The 24,791-nt window shown below is 49.7% G+C and overlaps 1 protein-coding gene across 1 annotated transcript in view; it reads right to left on the bottom strand.

The window, feature by feature from the left end:
- The window catches only part of LOC137542249 (small ribosomal subunit protein eS21), a 45,971-nt gene extending 22,895 nt beyond the window's left edge, over window positions 1-23,076 (bottom strand). The window contains exons 1-2 of the mRNA XM_068264018.1: window positions 22,994-23,076; window positions 19,762-19,825 (exon numbers count right to left, since the gene is read on the bottom strand). Coding sequence (XP_068120119.1) covers window positions 19,762-19,825; window positions 22,994-23,043 — 114 coding nt within the window. The 5' untranslated portion in view covers window positions 23,044-23,076. The remainder of the gene's footprint in view (window positions 1-19,761; window positions 19,826-22,993) is intronic.
- Window positions 23,077-24,791: the final 1,715 nt, after the last annotated feature.

Below are 24,791 nucleotides of genomic sequence, written 5' to 3'. Positions count from 1 at the left end.
TATCGCCTGACTGAATAACTCCACCCCCCACCCGCCTCTTCTGCCTAGCACCCCTAATGCTCCTCCTTTACGAAATCCCACCTCCTCCTTCTAACCTTAACCCTTTTCTTCCCATGCAGGCCACACTATCATGTGTAGGCCCTTCAGACTGCGTTGCACTACGCTTACAGGCCTTTTCTTGATAGTACAATGGCCTAGCCTTCCCAGATCTAACCACCCACTGTAGCCCCCAAATAACACAAAGACACCTGATTGGATTTTATAGGCCATAGCAGCCCGTTTATTTAACAAACTAAACACATATTCGGAGAGCTGAGGTAAGGGGTCCGATCTTTTCACCATCACGTAGAAAGTCCATGATAACTGGCAAGCAGCCTGTAACCGGCCCCCGCCGCGGTCACCGGCTCGGGGACAGCTGCTCTGCCCATCGAATCCCTCTCACTTGCTGAGAAACATAACTGGGTGATTTTGCACCTGAGGCAAATCCCCTAAAACCAAGAACTTTCGGAGCCCTTACCCCCCCAACACGAACCGGCGTGAATCCTCACGCCAGAGAGGCCCACACTCTCAGCGCCCTCTGAATACCTTCCTCTATCCCCAACGCCCACAAATCTGTCCCGATTTCGTTCAAGTGAACTCCATCCCTGCTAGGCAGTAAATGAAGATCACTTTCGAGCTCGACGTGCCTAACCGCTACACCCCCATTACGGATCACAAAACTAGCCACTTCTTTATTCAATTTTACTCTGGCCTTATTAACTTTCTGCACCGACCTCGCCAGTCTCCATGAAGACCTAGCTATCACGTCCGACCACACTACAACTGTGGCCGGAAACTCCCTCCTGAGTCTTACAAAATCGAACTTAATGTCCCGTATGATACACCTGGTGGATTTTGATGCAATATCATTGCCCCCAACGTGCAGAACAAGCACGTCTGGGGCCCTGTCCCACTCAGTATACCTACAGACTTCGGGCAAAACCCGTGCCCATAGCATGCCAGGAAAACCTAGCCAACAGATCCGGACCTCCTGCCGCGGAAATCCCAACTGACGCCCTTCCGGGCGAACCGCAGCTCTCCTCGCTCCCCTTGTGACATAGGAGTGTCCAAAGATCCACACAAGAGCCGGTCTTCCTGCAAGACAACAAAACAAAAGAAAACAAAGGGAACAAAAGAACAAACCACATACTCCCCCTAATGAGATTTACTACATCAAATGCAACCTGACATAAGACTTATATCTCAATGAGTCCCATCTGCCTATCCGTTTTACTATTTCCTCGCTAAGGCCCCAGCGCGAAGCCTCTGTCGCTGCGCCAATGCGAAAGGAATGAGGGGCAAATTCGCTGGGAGGAAAACCGGCCCTCTCGAGACATTTGCGGAATACGGAGGAAAACTGGAACCGTGTAAGCGGCAGACCATCAGCGTGCGCCAGAAAAACTGGTGCCGTACCAGGCCTGATTGCCAAAAAACGCAATACATTTTCCCTCAGGCAAAGTAAACCCCCAATTTGAAAAAGTGTAATGACCGTCCCCTTTCCCGAACGGTCTGTTTTCGATCTACGCAGAATAACTGACACCGATCCTTCCTGAACCGTGACGTCTCCAGCGAGGATGCCCCCCATTTCTAATTTTGACCTGCTAACCAACTCCCCCACCCGGAATGCACCGAAGAATGCTAACACCACCTCATTCTGACAATAGCATACTTCCTGCAGCGCCAGAACCACCTTTTGTAAGATTTCGAACGAGACCGGGCGCCTAGAATCCCTCCTTATGGATCCCGCCCGAAAACCTTTCATCGCCTGCACCACCCTAAAATCCTTTGTCACATCTCTGAGATTTCTAGACTTAAACAGGAAGGCCAATGCCGCCAACTTCTTAGACATGGCCGCAGCTGACATGCCCTCCGCAAAATTCCTTCCCACAAAGTATAGGAGCAGGCACGACCGATCCTCATCCATTGAGCAGTCGCCCACCTGAGCCGTCAAAACGTCCCACGCTTTCCACACAGGCGCGTACGCTGCCCATGACGACTCCGATAGAGACCTCCGAATCAGCTGCGATATCACCTGAAAGGAATCATCCACATCATCTCTGGACAGGGAACCTCACTCTCTTCCGCTGTAGGAGCTGCCGCCCGGAACCTGTCCCACTGGAAGCGAGAGAGGGCATCAGCAATGATGTTGTCGACCCCAGGCAAATGCACCGCAAAGATGCAGATATTAAATCGCAGACACAACAGAACCAAATGCCTCATTACTCGAATCACTGGCGGTGAAGAAGCCGAAAATCTATTCACGGCTAATACCACCCCCAAATTATCACAATTAAAACGTATGCGCCTGTTGGCCAAGCGCTGCCCCCATAACTGAATCGCTACAACAATCGGGAACAATTCAAGCAACACCATGTTTACCGTAAAGTCGGCCTCCACCCATGACGAATCCCAAGGGGCCGCGCACCACTCACCTGCCATAAAGATTCCGAAGCCATGAGACCCTGAAGCGTCCGTGAACAATTCAATGTCAAAATTACTCACCTCCTCCGCCATCCAAAAAGATCTCCCATTGAATTCCTGCAAAAAGGTGACCCATACCTTTAAATCCTCTCTCATTTCCGCAGTCAGCCGAATGCGATGATGAGGTGACGAAACTCCCGCCGTAGCGCTCGATAACCGCCTACAAAAGATGCGCCCCATGGGCATGATTCTGCAGGCAAAGTTCAACTTCCCGAGCAGAGACTGAAGATCCCTCAGAGTGGTCTTACGACTATTGCCTGGATGGTGACCTGAAGGTCCCTGACCTTATCCAATGGCAAACTGCACTCCATGGCCATCGTATCGATCTGAACCCCCAAGAATTTCAACGACGTTGTGGGACCCTCCGTTTTTGCGAGCGCGAGGGGAATCCCAAACTTCTCACAAACCTGGTACATAGCTGCTAAAGAGGACGCACACTCGTCTGAGCCCGCCGTCCCCATAAACAAGAAGTCGTCCAAATAATGAATAACCGAGCGGACCCCTGCTACTTCTTTTACTACCCATTCAATAAAACTGCTGAATTTTTCGAAAAAAGAACATGAGATTGCACAACCCATGGGAAGGCAAAGATCAACAAAATACTTACCTTCCCAAAAAATCCCTAACAGCCTGAAACTCGATGGGTGTACTGGCAACAAACGGAAGGCTGCCTCGATATCCGTTTTGGCTAAAAGGGAACCCTGACCCAACCTCCTCACCCATCTGAGCGCTACGTCAAACGACGTATACACCACAGACGTGTCCTGTTCCGCTAAGCCGTCGTTGACCGGCAACCCTTTTGGAAAGGACAGGTGATGTATGAGGCGGAAAGCACCTGGCTCCCTCTTAGGGACCAACCCCAACGGTGAAACGATTAAACCTTCCAGAGGGCAACAATCAAATGGTCCTGCCACACGATCAGCCGCAATCTCCTTATTCAACTTAGATGACACCACATCCGGCAATGCACATGCTGATTTTAAATTCCTATGAGAGTCTCCGCCCCGCGATGCGCATTGACTAGGTATAACAAAACCGTCTGTGAACCCTAGCCGCAAAAATTTTGCATCCTCTGTACGCGGATACTTACAAAGAAACAGTTCCATCTCTTGAACTCTCACCGGCATCTTCCCTCTTATTTCCAGCCTCCGTCGTTCTCCCCTTTTTTTTTGCTTATAACACCTGGACACCGGGTGTGACCCACCGCAGCCTGAGCACTCGTGTTTAAAACGACACGAGGAACCAAATCTGCATGTGGCATCGTTAAATTGCCAACACAGACCTTTCGTTTTGCTGCCTGATTTTCCAGTGGAGCCTGCACCATCGTGCCCTCGAAAGGACTGCGGACTGGTGGATGGGATCATCAGACTCATCCACAACTCTATGTCCTTATGGTTCCAACACACTGACGGGCGAACCGCTTTTCTCTGCCTAAATGCCTCATCATACTTGAGCCAAGCATCACCGCCATACCTCCTATAGGCCTCGCCTATCGCGTTCTGATAACAGAAAAGGGCGGAACAACACTCTGGGTTCTTCTCGCCAATCACACATGCCAGAATTTCAAAAGCCTGCAGCCAATTCTGGAAAGTGCGCGGTATCAAGCGATACCTGCGCCGTTCTTCCTCCTCTTTTTTGGATTCTGTAGTTTTTACTTTATCTAGATTAAACTTGGCCAAGTGTAAAAGAGAAAAAATCTCTACAAACGCCCCTTTCCATATTTTCTCACGAACTTCGGCTTTTAAATGTACTCCAAGCGGGCCGCTAAGGCACACATACATTTCTGACTTAGCTGCGTCCGCCAACCTGATCACCTCTGTTTCCGCCGATTTCTCAACCTCCCCTTCATTAGTTTGTACAGACACCTCAGCGCTTCCAGACGCCACAGAGGGCAATGTCGCCGGGGCCTGCACCTGCTGCGCATCTGAACTTGCTGCCCCTCTAGATAAAACTGCCAGCCCTGGCCGCTGCGCAACCATAACTGGGCTATCCCTACTCCCTCCTGGCGGCTGTGTTTCCGGTTGAATCGCCCCCCAGGCAACAGCAGGATCCTGCAGCTGCGACTGTCCCCCCCAAGCCCCAACTGGTGAACCTAGCGCCGCTGGAGGCCCACCCAGCAAGCTCCTCATGCCTGCCATGAATGTTTCCAGTGCAGGGAGCATCGCTGCCTGAGCACTCAACCACCCCCCACTAGCCTGCATCGTCCCTGACTGTGACCCCATACCCACAACACTTGTCATGCTGGCAAACGGGTTATGAATAGTGGCCTCACCTGGTGGCGCAGGGGTGTGGACCTGCCCGACCGCTGGTCCGGATCCTGGTGCAGCTCCTGCGATTCCTGGCACCATGCTGCTGTGTCCTCCGGTAGCCGCGCCCAGCAGGCCAGTCCCATGTCCTGCCTGGCTGCCCGAGTGATGCGCACCGCTGTCCTGCCGATCATTCCCCCTGCTGGTAGCCGCTGCCTCCTCACCCCTTCTGCTGGCCGCTGTGTCACTCCTCGCAGACGTGTGGGCCACCGCCGCACTCTGTGAAGAGGCGGTGCCCGTACTGCTGGAACTACTTCCTCCCCTCTTCTGCTTAGAGGCCTGCGAAGCCTGCTTGGAAGCAGCTGCCGCCCCCGACTTGGCCGATGCTTTCCCCCGTCTGCTGCCACTCGCCGAGCCGCTCTTGGCCTTGGGATTCCTCCCATCTGACCCGCCTGCGGAAGACTGCTGTTTTGCAGGGGGCGCCTGAGGATCCCGCACAGGGCTACCGCTCCTCCTCAGCGACCGGGTGGTCGGCTCCGGGCTCAGACGATCGGGAGGTCTGGAAGTCCTCCGCCCGCGCTCCTCCTGCTGTCCGCTGGGCCCTGCAGACATGGCCGCCAGCTGAGTCTGGATCCACTCCGGGCCCCTAGATGCAGCCTCCGCACGGATCCGATCCACTAAGGCCTCAATCTCCGACATCCTGCAGCAGGCAAGGGTAGGTCCACTCAGCTTTCTTCCTATCGCCTGACTGAATAACTCCACCCCCCACCCGACTCTTCTCCCTAGCACCCCTGGCAGATGGGCCACAGAGGCATGTGTGCTGTGTTGTGCTGCCCTGCAGCTTGGCCTTAAAGCTGCAGTGGCCAATTTAATGAAAATTGGCCTGGTCTTTAGGGGGGGGTTAACACTGCGGTCCTCAAGAGGTTAAAGTGGATGCAAGATAAACTTTTACTCATTGCGTAATTGTGTTCCTTTCATATAGTTTATAGGGCATTCCGCAAACTAAATACTTTTTTGTTTTAATACTCAGATTCCCTATAAACTAAACAAGCCTCGCCCACAGTTTCTCCAGAGAGCCTTGGCACTCTCAGCCTTTGTAACACGGGCTTATGGGAGCTCAGTCTGGGCAGGAGGAGGTTATTACTAGCCAGATATTTCAGAAGCAGAGGGGAGGAGGGAGTAGGAGAGGGGTGTGGGAGATACAGATCAGCTTGACTATGTATAATGTGACAAACAGAACATGGCTGCCCTCATTGTATCACAGGAATAAATAATCATGAACTGTTAAAACGGTTTGCAGCTAGATTTGCTGAGTAAACTGTCTAAACTTTAGATTAGATATATAGACAAAAGTGGGGGGAAGGCTGCGCATCCCTAAACCCATGTTGCAATTGAATGGTTAATCGCATAGGCATACACCGCCTCTATTAGACTGAAAAATGCATGCCCTCCATCCAAAACAATGCTAACATTTATTACACTAGGAGGAACTTTAGCTTCCAATATGGTTTGCATGCAAAGTATAAAGTACTAGACACTTGCGCCACGGTGAGGCAAACCTCTGGGCAAGTGACCCAGTGGCGGACATACGGCCGTGCCGCCGCACGAGGGCCCCTGAAGTTCCGTTGCTTCAGGGGCCCATTAAGTATTGCTTTTTTTTTATCTATTTTTTTTTCCTGGGGGGCCCCCCCGACTCCTATCCTCCCTCCCCTCGGGAGGCCCCCCTCCCGGTATGCGCGGCGGGAGAGTGGAAAATACAGGAAGTCTCCGGGGCTCCAGGCAGGCGCTAGAGGCTCAGCGGCTGCTTGGTCTCCGATGTCTCCAACTCTATATACTGCTCGCTACTAAACCAGGAAGTAGCGAGCAGTATACACAGTTGGAGACATCGCCCCCCGAGGTGAGGGAGGGAGGATAGGCGTCGGGCTCCCCACCCGGATAGCTACCCACCCACCCGGCTACCTACCTACCTACCTACCCGGCTACCTACCTACCCGGCTACCTACCCACCCAGCTACCTAGCCACCTACCCACCCGGCTACCTAACCACCCACCAGGTTTCCTACCTACTTACCCGGCTACCTACCCACCCACCTACCTACCCACCCGACTACCTACCTAACCACCCAGCTACCTACCTACCGGGCTAGTTACCAACCCACCAGGCTACCTACCCACCCACCTACCTACCCACCCGGCTACCTGCCCACCCACCAGGCTACCCAGCCACCTACCCTCCAGGCTACCTACCCACCCGGCTACCCACCCACCAGGCTACCTACCAACCCACCCGGCAACCTACCCACCCGGCTGCCTACCTACCTACCCACCCACCCACCAGGCTACCTACCTACCGGGCTAGTTACCAACCCACCCGGCTACCCACCCACCAGGCTGCCTACCTACCCACCCACCAGGCTACCTACCTACCGGGCTAGTTACCAACCCACCCACCAGGCTACCTACCCACCAGACTACCCACCCACCCACCCAGCTACCCAGCCACCCACCCGGCTACCCAGCCACCCACCCCAGCTACCTACCCACCCGGCTAAGGGCTACCTACCTACCCAGCTACCTACCTAACCACCCACCCGGCTACCTACCTACCGGGCTAGTTACCAACCCACCCACCAGGCTACCTAACCACCCGGCTCCCCAGCCACCCACCCACCCGGCTACCTACCCACCCGGCTACCCACCCACCAGGCTGCCTACCTACCCACCCGGCTACCTACCCACCCGGCTACCCACCCACCAGGCTGCCTACCTACCGGGCTAGTTACCAACCCACCCACCCGGCTACCTACCCCCCAGGCTACCTAGCCACCTACCCACCCGGCTACCTAACCACCCACCAGGCTTCCTACCTACCTACCCGGCTACCTACCCACCCACCCGGCTACCTACCTAACCACCCGGCTACCTACCTACCTACCAGGCTAGTTACCAACCCACCCACCAGGCTACCTAACCACCCAGCTACCTACCCACCCACCCGGCTACCCAGCCACCCACCAGGCTACCTACCCACCCACCCGGCTACCTACCCACCCGGCTAAGGGCTGCCTACCTACCTACCCACCCAGTTACCAGGCTGCCTATCCATCCAACCACCCATGGGAGCTGCGCGCCGGATGGAGGCTGGGACAGAAGGTCTGCTGCTGCAGGTGAGTACATTTTTTTTAAATTTATATTAGCAGGTGTATGTTCTGGACAGGTCTGCCACATGATTGCATATATTTTCTGGGCAAATCTGCCGACATGATTGCACCTATTTTCTGGGCATATCTGCCGACATGATTGCACCTATTTTCTGGGCATATCTGCCGACATGATTGCACCTATTTTCTGGGCATATCTGCCGACATGATTGCACGTTTTTCTGGGCATATCTGCCGACATGATTGCACGTATTTTCTGGGCATATCTGCCGACATGATTGCACGTATTTTCTGGGCATATCTGCCGACATGATTGCACGTATTTTCTGGGCATATCTGCCGACATGATTGCACGTTTTTCTGGGCTTATCTGCCGACATGATTGCACGTATTTTCTGGGCATATCTCCCGACATGATTGCACGTATTTTCTGGGCATATCTGCCGACATGATTGCACGTATTTTCTGGGCATATCTGCCGACATGATTGCACGTATTTTCTGGGCATATCTACCGACATGATTGCACCTATTTTCTGGGCATATCTGCCGACATGATTGCACATATTTTCTGGGCATATCTGCCGACATGATTGCACGTATTTTCTGGGCATATCTGCCGACGTGTATTTTCTTGAGAAAACCTGCACATTATGTAAATTTTCTGGGGAAAGGGTCACCAAAACTTGGGCCCACTGTCTTTGCGTTGCACTTTTCAAGGGAACCTCAGAATCAAAAGTCATTTTATTTCGCCAAGTACAATGTGAGTTGTACCCGGAATTGATTTTAGCACAAACAGGGTCGGTGGTGGAACAGTAAGCAAGCATACATAGGTACAGTAGGAACAGTATATACACAGTGCATACATATACATATATTAGATACATACAGTAGTTACAATGCATATACAAGGTAGAGAGTAGAGCCAAAGCATAGCTAGAGGGATCCCTAAGAATGGACCCAGGAAAAGGACCCAGGAGAAAAGACCAGGGGGGGACATCCGCTGCCGAACATGGACACTCAAACGCTTATCCAGCGATAATTTGAATCAGATGCCCCCCCAAGTCTGTCCTGAGGAAGAGGAGAGGAAAGGAGAGAGAGGAAGGACAGCAAGACAGGTGCACAGCAGCAGTGAAGAATAAAGACAGTGAAGAAAGCGTTGAAAAAAAGAGAAGACCCCACTAGGATTGCAGGTGGAGGGTGGCAGCACCAGGCTGTTGGAGCAGGGTCCGGGGGACCAGGATGGCCTCAGGAAAGTTCCTCTGTGGAGGGCCTGGACATGGATGGTGGCCTGGCTCACTAGGGGACACAGCAGAGATATCAGGCTCCCAGGCAGCAGAGAGCATAAGGCAGGCAGAGCATGTCGGCTGGAGACCGAGGTACCTGCATCAGGGCGAAGCAGCTCCTGGGCCTATGGTCGCAGCCACGTGGGTGGCGTCCACACAGATGACCAGGCAGATGACAACCTCAGTGGACCAGGCAGGAGGAGCTGGGCCGACAACCCCCTGTGTGCAGCTCTGTGGTCCGGTTCCGCGTGTACAGAAGGTGGGTGGGCTGGAAACCTCCGGTGGCCACCGGTGCCAGGCAGAAATGATGGCTACAGGCCTGGGGGACCACACGGGTGGGCTTAATGTAGGCCGCTGGCTGCAATCCGGGCAGCGGTGGAGAGAGATCCGGATCCTCCTGTGGACAGTGGAGTGGCCGGGTCCCTTAGGCTGCATCAGGCAGCATGGCCTGGTTCCCTCTGCAGCAGCAAGAGCAGACCAGACAGTGGAGGACAGATCCAGAATCCCGCGCAGCCAGAGCACGTGGGTGCAATCAGCTAAGCGCCCGATCTCCTGGCCACCCGCCAAAAGGCCTGTGCATTTTCCGGTGTTCCTGCGCTTGGCAAGGCTTCCCATGCTGTGTGCCGATGATGGTGCTGCAGGTGGCTGGCTCACGATCAGCCGCCCGACAACAGTAGAGCCCCCGCAGCCAGCTGACCGAGCACATAGCTGATCAGCTGGTATTCCGTGGCCTGATCAGCTGGCATTCCACAGCCCCCAGCCCATGGGAGTCCCCGCATCCATCACGCCTGTGACCCCTGCCACTTCACCATTCTCCCCAAAAGGGGAGAAAGAGCAGGTGAGGGATTCCAAGGGGGAGAAAGGAGAAAAGGACCGGAGCCCTGTGGCTGCGCCGACCTGTTACAGCGCCATGCATTTAGTGTCCTGAGGTGAGAATAATATTGAGGCTGCCATATTTCTCTCCTTTTAAGCAATACCAGTTGCCTGGCTGCCATGCTGGTCCTCTGCCTCTTATTCTTTCAACCATAGACCCTGAACAAGCATGCAGCAGGTCAGGGGTTTCTGACAATATTGTCAGAACTGAAAAGATTAGCTGCATGCTTGTTGTTGGTGTAATTCAGTTTATTACTGCAGCCAAATAGATCAGCAGGGCCGCCAGGCAACTAGTATTGTTTAAAAAGGTAATATTCCCCCCCCCCCGGTTCGCTTTAAATTAGTTAGCTCCGCCCTCATCCGGTCATTGCCACGTCCATTTTTTGCCGCAGGTCGTAGGGGCTCGCAATTACAATTTTGCACAGGGGCCTACTGCTGGCTGTGTCTGCCACTGAAGTGACCTAACCTAAATTTAAAACCTTGGGAGCAGCTAAGCAAAAAAAATGTGTAACTTACATTTTGTGGGAACAGCGAGGCAAACGCCAGCGCATACCACTAAGGCTGCATCTGAAACTACCACCAGCTCATGTGTGCAGCACCTAAATAGGCTTTCTGCACACTTCGCATTCACTGAGTTTCCTATTTGCATGATTAGTAGCAGATTTGCATCTGAATTGAATGCGAAGTGTGCAGAAAGCCTATTTAGGTGCTGCACACATGAGCTGGTTGTCATTTCAGATGCAGCCTTAGTGGTATGCGCCGGCGTTCGCCTCGCTGTTCCCACAAAATGCAAGTTAGAAATTTTTTGCTTAGCTGCTCCCAAGGTTTTAAATTTAGGTTAGGTCACTTGCCCGGAGGTTTGCCTCACCGTGGCACAAGTGTCTAGTACTTTATACTTTGCATGCAAACCATATTGGAAGCTAAAGTTCCTCCTAGTGTAATAAATGTTAGCATTGTTTTGGATGCAGGGCAGCCTTCCCCCTCTGCAAGTATGTAACTATCAGGTTAGCTGCTCCCAGCCCCTCCTCCTGAGTTTTCTGTTTGCATGATAAGTAATAGCAGATTTGTATCTGAATTGAATGTGAAGCAGAGGGCCCAACCGTCCCGATCTCGTCGGGACTGTCACGATTTGGGGAGGCTCTCCCGCTGTCACGGTATGAGCCCCCCAAGTCCCGGCGGCAGTGGGCAGCAGTAAAAAAAAAAATGATCGAGGCGCCAGCCGCGCCTAAGTGATATGCGGGATGCCGGCCATAGCATTACTACCTCCCTCCCTCCTTCCCTTGAGATCTGCCCCCGTGTCCCCGTTAGCAGAGTGCGCAGCGAGCGGAGCGGGCTGTCATTACCTGCGTCCATGCACGCATACCGATGTCCGGCTTCACTCTGCTTCCTGTGACGTTACAGGAAGCAGGAAGCTGGAGAAAGACATCGGTATGCGTGCATGGACGGAGGTAAGATGACAGCCCGCTCCGCTCGCTGCGCACTCTGCTAACGGGGACACGGGGGCAGATCTCAAGGGAAGGAGGGAGGGAGGTAGTAATGATATGGCCGCATCCCGCATACCACGCGTGGCTGGCGCCTCGATCATTTTTTGGCACCCATCCTCACCCTCCTCCCCACCCACGGGCACCCTTACCCTCCTCCCCACCCACGGGCAGGGTGTATGAGGGTATATTTAATAAAAAAAAAAGAATAAGGGCATAAATATTAATAAAAAAAATATTAAAAAAACGATGGTAGGCGTGTCTTGGGGGTGTGGTTGGGGGTGTGGTTAGGGGTGTGGCCAGTGTCCCGGTTTCTTAGTTTAAAATGTTGGGAGGTATGATGTGAAGTGTGCAGAAAGCCTATTTAGGTGCTGCACACATGAGCTGGTTGTCATTTCAGATGCAGCCTTAGTGGTATGCGCTGGCGTTCTCCTAGATATATAGACAAGTTACTTGTTAGTTTTTCATCTCGTATCCGCTTTAAAACAAAGTGTGATCAAAATAATCCACCTCTCCCATTCACTAAAATTATATCTGATTGAAACGAATTACAATGAAATACTTAGTTCCTATCTGTGATCGTCCTGTTGAACTGAAAGTGCCATCAAATGAACACAACAGTGCGGCTGGCAGATGCAGGGCTTTAAGTTGTCCATCTACACAAGATACATCATGATCATGTAGCCACATGTGATACAGTTCGTCTTTACCCTCTAAATCGCTGCAAGATATTTAAAAGGTGTCACACCTCAACTACCACTGAATGTGGCCTTACCCACTGCATATGCGATATCAGATATCACCACACACACCCAGATAAAGCCTGACTCCATCCAGCTGTGAAGATTTGGATAAAGTGGAGACAATACAAATCTGTAGGGTTGTTATTGCTGTGTTAGCGGGACAGCTCCCATTATTTTCCTCTCTCTAACTAAAAGCAGACAGGTAGCAATGGGAAAATAAAATAAAAACAAGTCTTTCCTCTCTACAAGAGACAGTGAACCTATCCAGTCAGTTGGGCAGGAAATTAACTCTTCCTAATAGACGCAGGCAGTAATAACCCAAAAGATACTTGCCTTGGTAGGGGGAAAAGTTTGGATCCTAATGGGGCTTCCCCCAAGCCTCAGTGTGCTGAAGCCCCTGAACATCGGCGAGCTAAATATTTACCTATGGCAGCCCAGTAATGGGCAATAGCGGCTATTGGCTCGGACTGCAGCGGAAATAGCAGTGCCCAATCAACTGCTATCAGCAGTGGAGCGCTCTACTGCACAGGTGGAGAGTTGCTACTGCGACTGCACTGGAGCCAGAGAAGGTAAATATTGCAGGTGCTACTGTGCCACAGCCAATAACCTTGTCCGCTGTGGTATCAGGGGAGCCAGCGCTGGATGCCTGAAGTTTAGGAGGAAAGGGGAAGCCTCATTAGGATCAGGGGGCTTCCCTCTCCTGAGGTAAGTATACCCCAGAGGTTTTTTTTTTTTTTTTTAAATTACAGAGTATCTTTAACCACTTGAGGACCGTGGGCTTTACCCCCCTTAAGGACCAGGCACTTTTTTTCCATTCAGACCACTGCAGCTTTCACTGTTTATTGCTCGCTCATACAACCTACCACCTAAATGAATTTTGGCTCCTTTTCTTGTCACTAATAAAGCTTACCTTTGGTGCCATTTGATTGCTGCTGCGATTTTTACTTATTATATTCATCAAAAAAGACATGAATTTTGGCAAAAAAAGATTTTTTTAACTTTCTGTGCTGACATTTTTCAAATAAAGTAAAATTTCTGTATACATGCAGCGCGAAAAATGTGGACAAACATGTTTTTGATAAAAAAAAAAACCCCATTCAGCCTATATTTAATGGTTTGGGTAAAAGTTATAGCGTTTACAAACTATGGTGCAAAAAGGGAATTTTCCCATTTTCCAGCATCTCTGACCTTTCTGAGCACCTGGCATGTTTCATGAGGGGCTAGAATTCCAGGATAGTATAAATACCCCCCAAATGACCCCATTTTGGAAAGAAGACATCCCAAAGTATTCACTGAGAGGCATGGTGAGTTCATAGAAGATATTTTTTGTCACAAGTAAGCGGAAAATGACACTTTGTGACCCAAAAAAAAAAAAAAGTTTCCATTTCTTCTAACTTGCGACAAAAAAAAATAAAAAATGAAATCTTCCACGGACTCACCGTGCCCCTCTCTGAATACCTTGAGGTGTCTACTTTCCAAAATGGGGTCATTTGTGGGGTGTGTTTACTGTCCTGACATTTTGGGGGTGCTAAATTGTAAGCACCCCTGTAAAGCCTAAAGGTGCTCATTGGACTTTGGCACTTTTTTGCAGCCTAACTGCGCTAAGGGGTCCACACATGTGGTATCGCCGTACTCAGGAGAAGTAGTATAATGTGTTTTGGGGTGTATTTTTACACATACCCATGCTGGGTGGGACAAATATCTCTGTAAATGGACAATTGTGTGTAAGAAAAAATCAAAAGATTGTCATTTACAGAGGTATTTCTCCCACCCAGCATGGGTATGTGTAAAAATACACCCCAAAACACATTGTACTACTTCTCCCAAGTACGGCGATACCACATGTGTGGCACTTTTTTGCACCCTAACTGCACTAAGGGGCCCACGGTCCAATGAGTACCTTTAGGATTTACAGGGGTGCTCAAAATTTAGCACCCCGCCCACTTGCTAGGACAGTTAACAAATCCCACAAATGACCCCATTTTGGAAAGAATACACAACAAGGTATTTGGAAAGAATACACAACAAGTTAACGGAAAATGACACTTTGTTAAAAAAAAAAAAATTCTGCTAACTTGTGACAAAAACTAAAATCTTCTATGAACTCACCGTGCACCTCACATAATACTTTAGGGTGTCCTCTTTCCAAAATGGGGTCATTTGTGGAGTCTGTCCTGGCATTTTAGGGTCTCTGCAATCATTACATGTATGGCCAGTATTAGGAGTTTCTGCTATACTCCTTATATTGGGTATACGGGTAATGCATTCTGGGCTGAAAGGAAAAATGAATGGCAAATATACCTTGCTCCACATCAATGGCAGATCTTCCTCCACATCAATGGCAGTGATAACCTCAGGAGAGAGACACCCCGTGCCACCCTGCACTCAGGGTGAGCCACCAACTTATGTGGCTGGGCCTCAGAACTTTAGTATACAGCATTATGCCTGTAGTATACAGCAATATGCCTGCCAATAGAGATGACTGTGTGGCATTAAAGCATCATCATAGGCCCAAAGTAAATCACATATAAACCGGGGGTGTCCACACTCGGGAAATTCAAACTTATATCGCCAACCCAGGACAGATCAGCAATATCAAGCATGGAAACCAATCCTTCGTCCGACTTTTATGCTTACCTGCTTGTTTGCTTTTCAAGCTTACCTCTCCTCTCCCTGGGACAATGACCTCAATTCACTAAGCTTATCTCCTGTCTTTAATAACTCTTCTAGAGTTGTTACCATGGTGATAAGGCATGTAGTATTCAGGAAACCTTTTACCTCGGGCAAACCTAAAGTTAACTCTTCTGTCTTTAAGTTAACTCTTTAATCCTTAAAATAATTCCAGAGTTAAAGACAGGCTGTTCATTAACTGCGTGTGAAAATAACTACAGAGGAGGTAATGTAAGGAATGAAGAGATAAGATAAACTTACTGTGTGGAGGTAAGTTTTCTCTTGCCTTATTATCTCCAGCATGATCTTAGTGAATTGAGGCCATTGTGCAAAAGACCACTGAGTGTGTGCCTACTCCTGTGTCTGGAGTTCCCTAGGTTCTAATAGTGTACCTGCTCGTGGTACCTCTCAAAGCACTCCACTATGCATAGGCCAGGCTGGTCAGGACATTTGGGCCAATAAAAACTGGTGTCATTCCTTCTTCTAGCACTGCTGCAGACATGACAACATTTCCTTCGGATGCGTTGACCTGGGGCACTCGGAATCGGATAGGCGTAATGCCTTCCATGCAGTCGGCTAGTTGCACCTGGGGGGGGGGGGGGGGGGCTGGCACCTCCTGGATACAGGATGTCTAGAATGATCTGTTCCTGAAATTGAAGGAAAGATCCAGTTCTCCCAGCCTTACTGTAGAGAACAAAGCTGTTGTAAACTGCCAATTGAATCAGATAAAAAGACACCTTATACCAGCGTCTTGTTTTCCGGGAAACTAAATAGGGCTCTAACATCTGGTCATTGAAGTCCACCCTTCCCATGTTGACATTATATTCGTGGACGACAAGGGGCTTTTCAATGACCGCAGTTGCCCGTTGAATTTGGACTGTCGTGTCTGTGTGAATGGTGGACAGAAAGTAAACGTCCCTCTTGTCCCTCCATTTCACCGCGAGCAGGTCGTCAGTACGCAAGGCGGCCCTCTGCCCCCGTTCAAGTCTGGTGGTAATGAGCCGTTGGGGGGAAGCCCTGGCGACTAGGCCGCGCAGTGCCACAGCATCGGATTCCTTCTAACTTTAAGTGCTGATAGAGGGCCACAATTGTGTAATAGTTGTCCACATAAAGATGGTACCCCTTCTGGAACAAGGGTGACACCAAGTCCCACACAAACTTTCCACTGCTTCCCAGGTAGTCAGGGCATCCGACCGGCTCCAATTTTGAGTATTTTCCCTCATAGACCCTAAAACGACATGTATAGCCTGTGGCCCTTTCACAGAGCTTATACAGTTTCACCCCATACCGGGCACGCTTGCTTGGGATGTACTGTTTGATGCCAAGGCGCCCAGTAAAGCGTAAGAGGGACTCGTCTACGCAGATGTTCTGTTCAGGGATATAAGAATCTGCAAATGTTGATGACAGGTGGTCTACGAGGGGCCGAATTTTGTGGAGCCGGTCATAAGCAGGGTGGCCCTTTTCATGACAGGTTTCGTCGTCGTTGAAGTGCAGGATGGACTCAAATCGTGTCCTGGACATGGCAGCAGGGTACAAGGGAACATGATGTACTGGGTTCGTAGACCAATACGACCGCAATACATTCTGTTTCATTAGTCCCAAGTGAAGGATAAGGGCCAAAAAGATTTTTAATGTCGGAAACTTGGACTGGTTTCCACCGGAAAGGCTGGGCATAGCTGCTCTCCGGGTGCTTGGTGATGAATTGTGTGGCTTTACGGTTGGTCTCAACCACAATTAAGTCCAAGAGAACCTGGGTGATGAACAGCTGCAAAAAGTCTAGGGCCGTTCCTAGATGAGCTGTCGCCACCTGGACTCCAGACTGGGTCAGTGAAAGGGGGCACTATGGGTGCGGCGGAATCAGGGGATTGCCAATCTGGATGTGCCAGCACCTCTGGGAGTCTATGGGTACTACGGGCCCGTCTTCTTCTTGGTGGCTGCGACGGGGGTAGTACTGCACTTGCCACCGTACCAGTTTCAACTTCCATGCTGGCGCTCACCACTTCACCAGGGTCTACAGAAGTACTGGTACTAAGTCCAGGAGATGCTGCGCTGCTGGTGCCTGCCTCACCAAAAAAACTATCATCAGCGCTAGCACCACCCTGCTGCCCTTGAGGCGGATCCTGCGCCACCTGCGGTCTAACGACATGGGGTCTGTTACGCCTGGCTCTAGCCGGGACCAAAGCCTCGTCATCACTTTCGGTCAGGGAACCACTGCTTTCCACAGGTTCAAATTCGGACCCGGATGATTCGTCGGATGAGTCTTCCCAAAAGCTCTCATCCGACTGGTCCATGTACCTGTATACCTCCTCATCGGAAATCCCCCTTCTTGACATTGTGGATTGCTAAATTTATGGGGTTTTCCTCCGAGACTACCCAGAAAAAAAAGAGCACCTACCTAGCAAAAGGGAGTATTTGAGAGGTATTGGGGTTGGTGGGAAGTGGGGCCTCAGAGGCAATCAAACAATCACGAGACAATCAAGTACAATTACAGCACAATCGACTCCAATCACAGCACAAGGAAATCTGATGCACTCGGAAGGTGGTGGTTGGAGGTGGTAGGGGGAGGGTGGGGTTGGGTGTGGTGGGGAGGGTGGGGTTGGATGTGGTGGGGCGGGGGGGGGGGGTTGGGTGTGGCGGGAAGTGGGGTCTCAGAGGCAATCAAACAATCACGGGACAATCGAAGCCGATCACGGGACAATCAAATACAATTACAGCACAATCAAATACAATCGCAGCACAAGCAAATCTGATGCACTCGGAAGGTGGTGGTTGGAGGTGGTGGTTGGAGGTGGTGGGGGGGAGGGTGGGGTTGGGTGTGGCGGGAAGTGGGGTCTCAGAGGCAATCAAATAATCACGGGACAATCAAATACAATCGCAGCACAATCGAATACAATCACAGCACAGTCAAATACAATGCACTCGGACGGTGATTGGGGGGGGGGGGGTCTGAGGGCGATTTGAGGGGGTGGGGGGTTGATCAGAAGCCCGCACGGGGCAGACTGAGTCCTGATCTGATGAGAGGCAGACACAGGGGGTTACTGATCGCAGATCAGTTAGTGATTGCTGGGGAGGACAGATGTAAACAAAGAGCAGGGGATGTAATCAGGAGGGGGGTATGAGGGCAATTGAGGGTCTGGGCAGGTGATCGGTTGCCCCCGCGGGGCAGTTAGGGTCTGCTCTGATGGGTGGGGGTGCTGAGGGGTGATGGACAGGTGATAGACAGGTGATCAGAGGGGGATCAGGGGGTAAGGTAGCTGTATACAGATGTATACAGTATACAGGGGGGTAGTCTGGGATGGGGTCTGGGGGTGATCTAAAGGTAGGGGGGGGGGATCAGGGGTGACTAGGAGGCAGTTAGGGACCTAAACTAAGGGATAGCGTCAAAAGTTAGTGGCAGGTGGGGGGGGGGGGTTTATAGGGGTGCAAGGGTGCTGGCAGGGGTCTACTGGGGTGATCAGGGGGGGTCTGAAGGCTGGGATGGGAGATCAGGGGGGCTGTTAGGCAAAAAAAAAACAATGTGTGCTGTATACCTTCTATAGCTTTCTCCTCGCTGGTGGTCTCTGGAACAAGGAGACCACGAGGCGAGGAGGAAGCACGTATAAGGCACTTTGTTTACCTAACAAAGTGCATTATACTACTTGATTGGCTGGATTTTTATATTACTCCGCTCGCCGGCACTGCTAAGTGGCCGGCGAGCGGAGACTAAATGCCGGGCTTCTGATCCCTGGTGGAGGATCGCGTCATGGATGACGCGATCGCTCCGCCCATGCCCCTACAAGGACCGCCGCCATTTGTCAATACGGCGGTCCTTGTGGGGTCCACTTCCTGGCCGCCAATTGTCTATACGGCAGTCGGGAAGTGGTTAAATAAAGTCACTGCCAACAAGAAAACTAAATTGCCTATTTGCTGGACTCCATATTGAAGCAGAATAAGGGCTCGTTCGCACTAGAGGCGCTGTTCAATTTTTTCAAGCGCTGGCGATTTTTCGAAATCGCCCTGAAAGCACGTACACCATGCTTTCCTATGCGCTAGTTCAGATTGGGCCGTTCCATTCACTTTCCGATTTGAAAAGCGATGCATGGACCATTTTCAGGGCGATTCCGCCTCAATGGAAGATATAGGAAAACCGTAAAACGCTCACAAAATCGCTTTGTGCAGCCATTGCGTTTTTAAGAATACATTGTATTTATTCTTTTCTGGGTCAAAGAGTTCACTTTCTGACTTGCGTCAGGGAGTGAATATAAAAAAAATGCCCAATGCGATCAGAACGCAATGTGAACAAGGCCTAATGGAGACTTCATATAGGTCTGCAATGTTTAACCTCCCTGGCGGTAAGCCCGGCTAAGCCCCCGCAGAGGATTTCTCAGGCCCTTTGCTAGCTGCGTGTACAAACCAATCGCCGCCGCTACCCGCCGCGCCCCCCCCCTCCCCCCGACCCCTTGCGCAGCCTGGCCAATCACCGCCAGGCAGCGCTAAGGGGTGGATCAGGACTCCCTCCGACGGAATGACGTCGATGACGTTATCCCAATCGTCGCCATGGCGATGGAGGAAGCCAAACAGGGAATCCTGTTCTGAATGGGTTTTCCTGTTTGCTCTGATCGCCGGAGGCGATCGGAAGGGGATGCCGCTGCACAGCGGCTATCATGTAGCTAGCGCTAGGCTACATGAATTTCAGAACTGAATTCCATAAACAACCTGATCTACACAGTCTGTTGTCAGGCTACTGGCACAACCTTTATCCCACACAAAGCCAGAAGCCCCAGAGATGGGCACAGTTCTCACCTCAGCTACGTTCATCTGGATGCAGGCATGGTCCTTGGCACCAATGATTCTATTGCTGGCAGAGCTTAACACAAGAAATAAAAGAACAAGGTCAGGCAAGGGCTTACATTCCACTGCAGACGCCAATTACAGTATAAATGAAAAGTATGCCCCATCTCACCATCCCCCGTAACAAAATCAGAATGATTTTCTTCTTTACTGTGTGTGCTGCTAAATAAGCCACAGCAGGACAACTGCCCCGAGAGGTCAGTTATAGAGGCTGCCATGTTTATTTTCTTTTAAACAATGCACATTGCCTGGCTGTCCAGGTGATTCTATGCCTAGAATACTTTTAGCTATAGCCCCTTAACAAGCATGCAGATCAGGTGTTCTACATACAATGACTGCAGCTACAGCTGGATATTCATTTTCTGAGAACTGCTGCAATTCAATAGATTCATCATGCTCTGTTTAGTTCCGGTAACCTTTCTTGTCAATAAAAGTGCCATAATTCAGACCGAGGTAGAAATTGATGGACTAGTTACTTTTTTCCAGCCTAGATAGCCACATAATATAAACATTCACCTTTTTCTGAGAATGCACTGACTGTGTGAACTCTACCATGAAGTTCTGAAGCAAACTGAATGTATATGGAGGTTTACAACAGCACAATCTAGACTTCAACGACGGCGGTACCTAAGGTCCGGAAGTGGTTAAACACACTAAACAAAACCATTTAAAGTAAACCAGAGATCACAGCCCAAGAATCGATACCTACCTGGGGCTTCCTCCAGCCCCATAAGTACATGCAGTCCCTCGCCGTTTTTCTGCGGTCTGCCGTTCAGCCACGATCAGCCCTGGTAACTGGCTCAGTCGGGTCCAGTTTGGGACCCCTCGCTCATGCGCAGTAAGTAGACCAAGACTGACGCGACTGAGCCAGTTACCGGGGCTGAACAACAGACAGGACAACAGCGAGGGACTCACACGTGTTTATGGGGCTGGAGGAAGCCCCGGGTAAGTATTGATTCTTTTAGGCCTGTGATTTCTGGTTTACTTTCAACTGGTCATACACACATCCATTAAAACTGTTGATCAGACAGAAATTTTTGATCGATTTGAGCAGTGGAGGAGCGTCAGATTGACAGCCCATAAACTAGGGCTGCACGGTTTTTCGGTTCAAAACCGAAACCGCGGTTCATGCCAAGACGATTTGGTGATCGTCAGTATCCTCGGTTTTTACTGAGTGCCCGCCCGCTGCCTGCACGCCTGTCTGGCCCGCCTTCCGCTGTGCGCCGATTGGCCAGAGCTGCCAGAAGCAGTGAATATGTATTGTGGTTAATGAGCGGGGGGGGCGGGTCCACAACTTTACCAATCGCTGGATAGCGATGGAATGACGGCAGCGGTAGGCGGAGCTGTCCGCCTACCGCTGCCGTCATTCTATCGCTATCCAGCGATTGGTAAAGCTGTGTGTGCCGCTCGAGTGGACCCGCCCTCCCCGCTCATTAACCATAATGCATATTCACTGGTTCTGGCGGCTCTGACCAATCGGCGCACAGCGGTGCAGCCAGACAAGCGTGCGGGCAGCGGGCGGGCACTCTGAAAACTGCAGATAGTGACGATAACTATATCGTCTTCTCGTGAACCGCCCCCGCTGCCCGGCTCTTTAAAAGGAACACCAGTGAACACTGCTGACAGTAGCTGCTGCATGGTTTTTGACAGTTGGTAACAGCCATTTCCCAGCAATGCAGCCATTTCTCACAGACAGCAAACTGCCAAGAGTACGTTCTTTTCTTGTTCTTGTGGGAGGGGTTTCACCACAATATCAGCCATATAGAGCCCCCTGATGATCCATTTGTGATGGTGTATCAGCTACTGATTGGGATAAAGTTCAAGAGTCGGAGTTTCTCTTAAAGCAATCGTCCGCCCGCAGTATCTGGCTAAACTATACTGGGGGCATAGTGAATTTAGTGCCAAAGCTCGATTTGAAAAAAAAAATCGTGAAAAAAAATCGAAATCGCAATTTTTGAGAGAAAAATCCAGTCGCGTCTATCAGACGCGCATCGCCGCCCCTCCCCCGCCCCTCTCAGTGAAGGAAGACTGAGAGGGGAGGGGGAGAGGCGGAGATACGCGCTGACAGACACGCGTGGGGCAGGGCTGCGGCGGTTATCCCTGCCCCAATGCGGAAGCGCTCCCCCGCATTACGGAGGGGATTTGGGGGGACAGGGACCCCCGTTAAGCCGCGGGATAGCGGCGTTTTAGCAGGGGCACACGTGCCCCTGCTATATATGAGGTCTGAAGCGAGATCTATTCTCACTTCAGACTCTCTTTAATGGCCCCCCACACACAATGTATTATAGATGCAGTCAGCTACTTTTTTTAACTATTGATGGGCCACAGATAGAATGGAGCCAGAAAGCAATTTGCTGGTTTCCAATCAAATTCCACATCAGTTGACACGGTTGTCTAATTGGACTGCAGGTTGTCACCTGGGTATGCTTCACTGTCTGGCCCGCAAAGACTTCTACTTCATTTTATGTATACTCCGGTCCCCCAGCAGTCTGAAGTATGTTGACCCGGCCCTCGACCCAAAACGTTTGGGGACCCCTGATTTACACAGTCTATTCTATTCAGCTGAACTCCCCATCAGATATAATCTTTGCAAGATGCTGCACACATGAAAAAGATCAGTATCTGCAAAAGATCAGTATTTGCAAAACGCATTTATAGTCTACGATGTCTGCAGATCCTCAAACACACCTTGTTTAACAGACATTCATCTGCAGATCTGACAATCATCTGCAGATTTGAAGATCCATCCTGGTGGATCTGATCTGCAGATGAATGTCTGTTAAACAAGGTGTGTATGAGATATGCAGATATAGACTATGAATGCATTTTGCAGGAACGGTCTTTTGCAGGAACAGATCTTTTGCAGATACTGATCTATTGAATGTGTACAGCATCTTTGTGTGCAGCATCTTGCAAAGATTTTTATCTGATGGGGAGTTCAGCTCCATAGAATAGACTGTGTAGAGTATGCTCTCATTATTACATAAAATTGGTCTGTGATCTTTCAGTTTTCAAAGACATTTATCGGATGTGCGTACCCACCTTTAGTGTTACGAAGAGTTTTAAAAGTACGTACTTTGCACCCATACCACTTTTATTATGGAAATCAAACTAACGTGTGTAATCTTAGTTTAAATGCTTCTGTTTGTATGAATCGAGCAATGATAAGCAAAACAGTTCCTACCATTTACGGGGGACATACAAGTCCACAAATTCACCAGCGTCGTTCTGCATTTTGCACCTTGGCTTATGTCACAAGGACCTGTCAAAGACAAAATAAGAACAGTTTATAAATTGGAAAAAAGCACTGTAATACAGAAATTCACAACAACTGCTCTAAATTACATATAGGAACCCATGGAGAACATGAGAAGAGTGGATACAGATAGGTGTCCACTTGTCTAATAAACATCTACTGCCATTGCCTTTTATCTATAGGATTACAGGCCTTGCAGGAATGATTTTTTCCCCCCTAAACATGCAGATTTTGTAAAATAACCCCAGATACTGACCATAATAATGGATTTAAAAAAAAAACACTTGCCCATAAGAAAAGATTGAAATTAAATGTACGAATGTGGGTGCGGGAAGCGCCATTACTTAAAGAGACACTGAAGCGGAAAAAAAAATATGATATAGTGAATTGGTTGTGTACTATGAATAATTACTAGAAGATTAGCAGCAAAGAAAATATTCTCATACTTTTATTTTCAGGTATACAGTGTTTTTTCTAACATTGCATCATTCTTTAATATGTGCAGATTACACAACACTCAGCATTCAAAATTAGTCTTTCAGAGCAGTCTGTGAAGTAATGACCTCTCCTCTAGCAGAGGAAAAGTAAATAGTCCAGGAACAGTTGAGATAATAAAAGTCAGATAACAGCCCTCTCCATGACTTAAAGGGGCCCATACACTCAGCCGATTTTCTGACCGATCGATCGATCGATTGATCGTTTGAAAATCGGTTGGCCAATCGACCGATCGATGGCCGATTTTGATCGATTTCAATGGATTTCCATCGACCAGGCAGGATGGAAAATTTAGGTCGATCTGATGAGATTGCTTATCAGTTTGCATTGGCCTTAATGGAAATCTGATGGCAAAAAAATGCCATCAGATCGAATTTCAATAGATTTCAAACTGAAATCTATTGGAATTCTATCCTGGTAAAAAATGTTCTAAAAACGCATCAGATAGATCATCAGATGCATTTCTTATCTATCTGCTGCCAATCTGACGAGTGTATGGGCACCTTAACTTAGTTGGAGAGCTTAATGGCTTGTTTGCATAGAGATAACAACTGGAGTTTCTCAACTCTTTCTGTACTGGAAACAATCACACTGATGTATCTTATCTTAATGTTTTATTTCTTAGCTGTGCTACACATACAAATCATAATATCATCATTTTTTTTTCCGCTTCAGTGTCTCTTTAAGCCCAGAACACACTTTCAATTGTTTGTGGCCAATCACTGACAATTTTTAAAACTTCCATGTAGTATGAGAGCTTACTTACACAATCTGCTCATAGTATTTAATATCTGTTGACCCTCATACTACATGGAGGTGGTCAAATTGGTCAGTGATTTGCCAATCACCATTGAAAGTGTGTACAAGGCTTTACCTCCAAGATGCAGCTCTTCTAGGCTCCAGCCCATACGACCAGGACTGTGGAGTTGGAACAAATATCATCCAACTCCTTAAGCCTAGTACACACTAGCAATTTTGATGGATCAATCATTGGTCAATTTTACCACCTCCATGTAGTATGAGGGCCAAACAGATTTTCATTTCTATGCAGATTATATAGGGAAATGGTCATACTACATGGAGGTGGTAAAATTGACCAATGATTGATCCATCAAAATTGCTAGTGTGTACTAGGCATTAGTTTTTGAAACCACTAGCTCAAGGTACTCAAACATTGCTGACTTCTCAGCACTGCATACGACATGCACTATCTTCTTCACCTAACCTTCAG

Source organism: Hyperolius riggenbachi, chromosome 12 (genome assembly GCF_040937935.1).
Source record: "Hyperolius riggenbachi isolate aHypRig1 chromosome 12, aHypRig1.pri, whole genome shotgun sequence".
NCBI classification, from domain to species: Eukaryota; Metazoa; Chordata; class Amphibia; order Anura; family Hyperoliidae; genus Hyperolius; species Hyperolius riggenbachi.
Note: the sequence above shows the minus strand (reverse complement) of the source record. Positions and strands in the feature narration are given on the sequence as shown.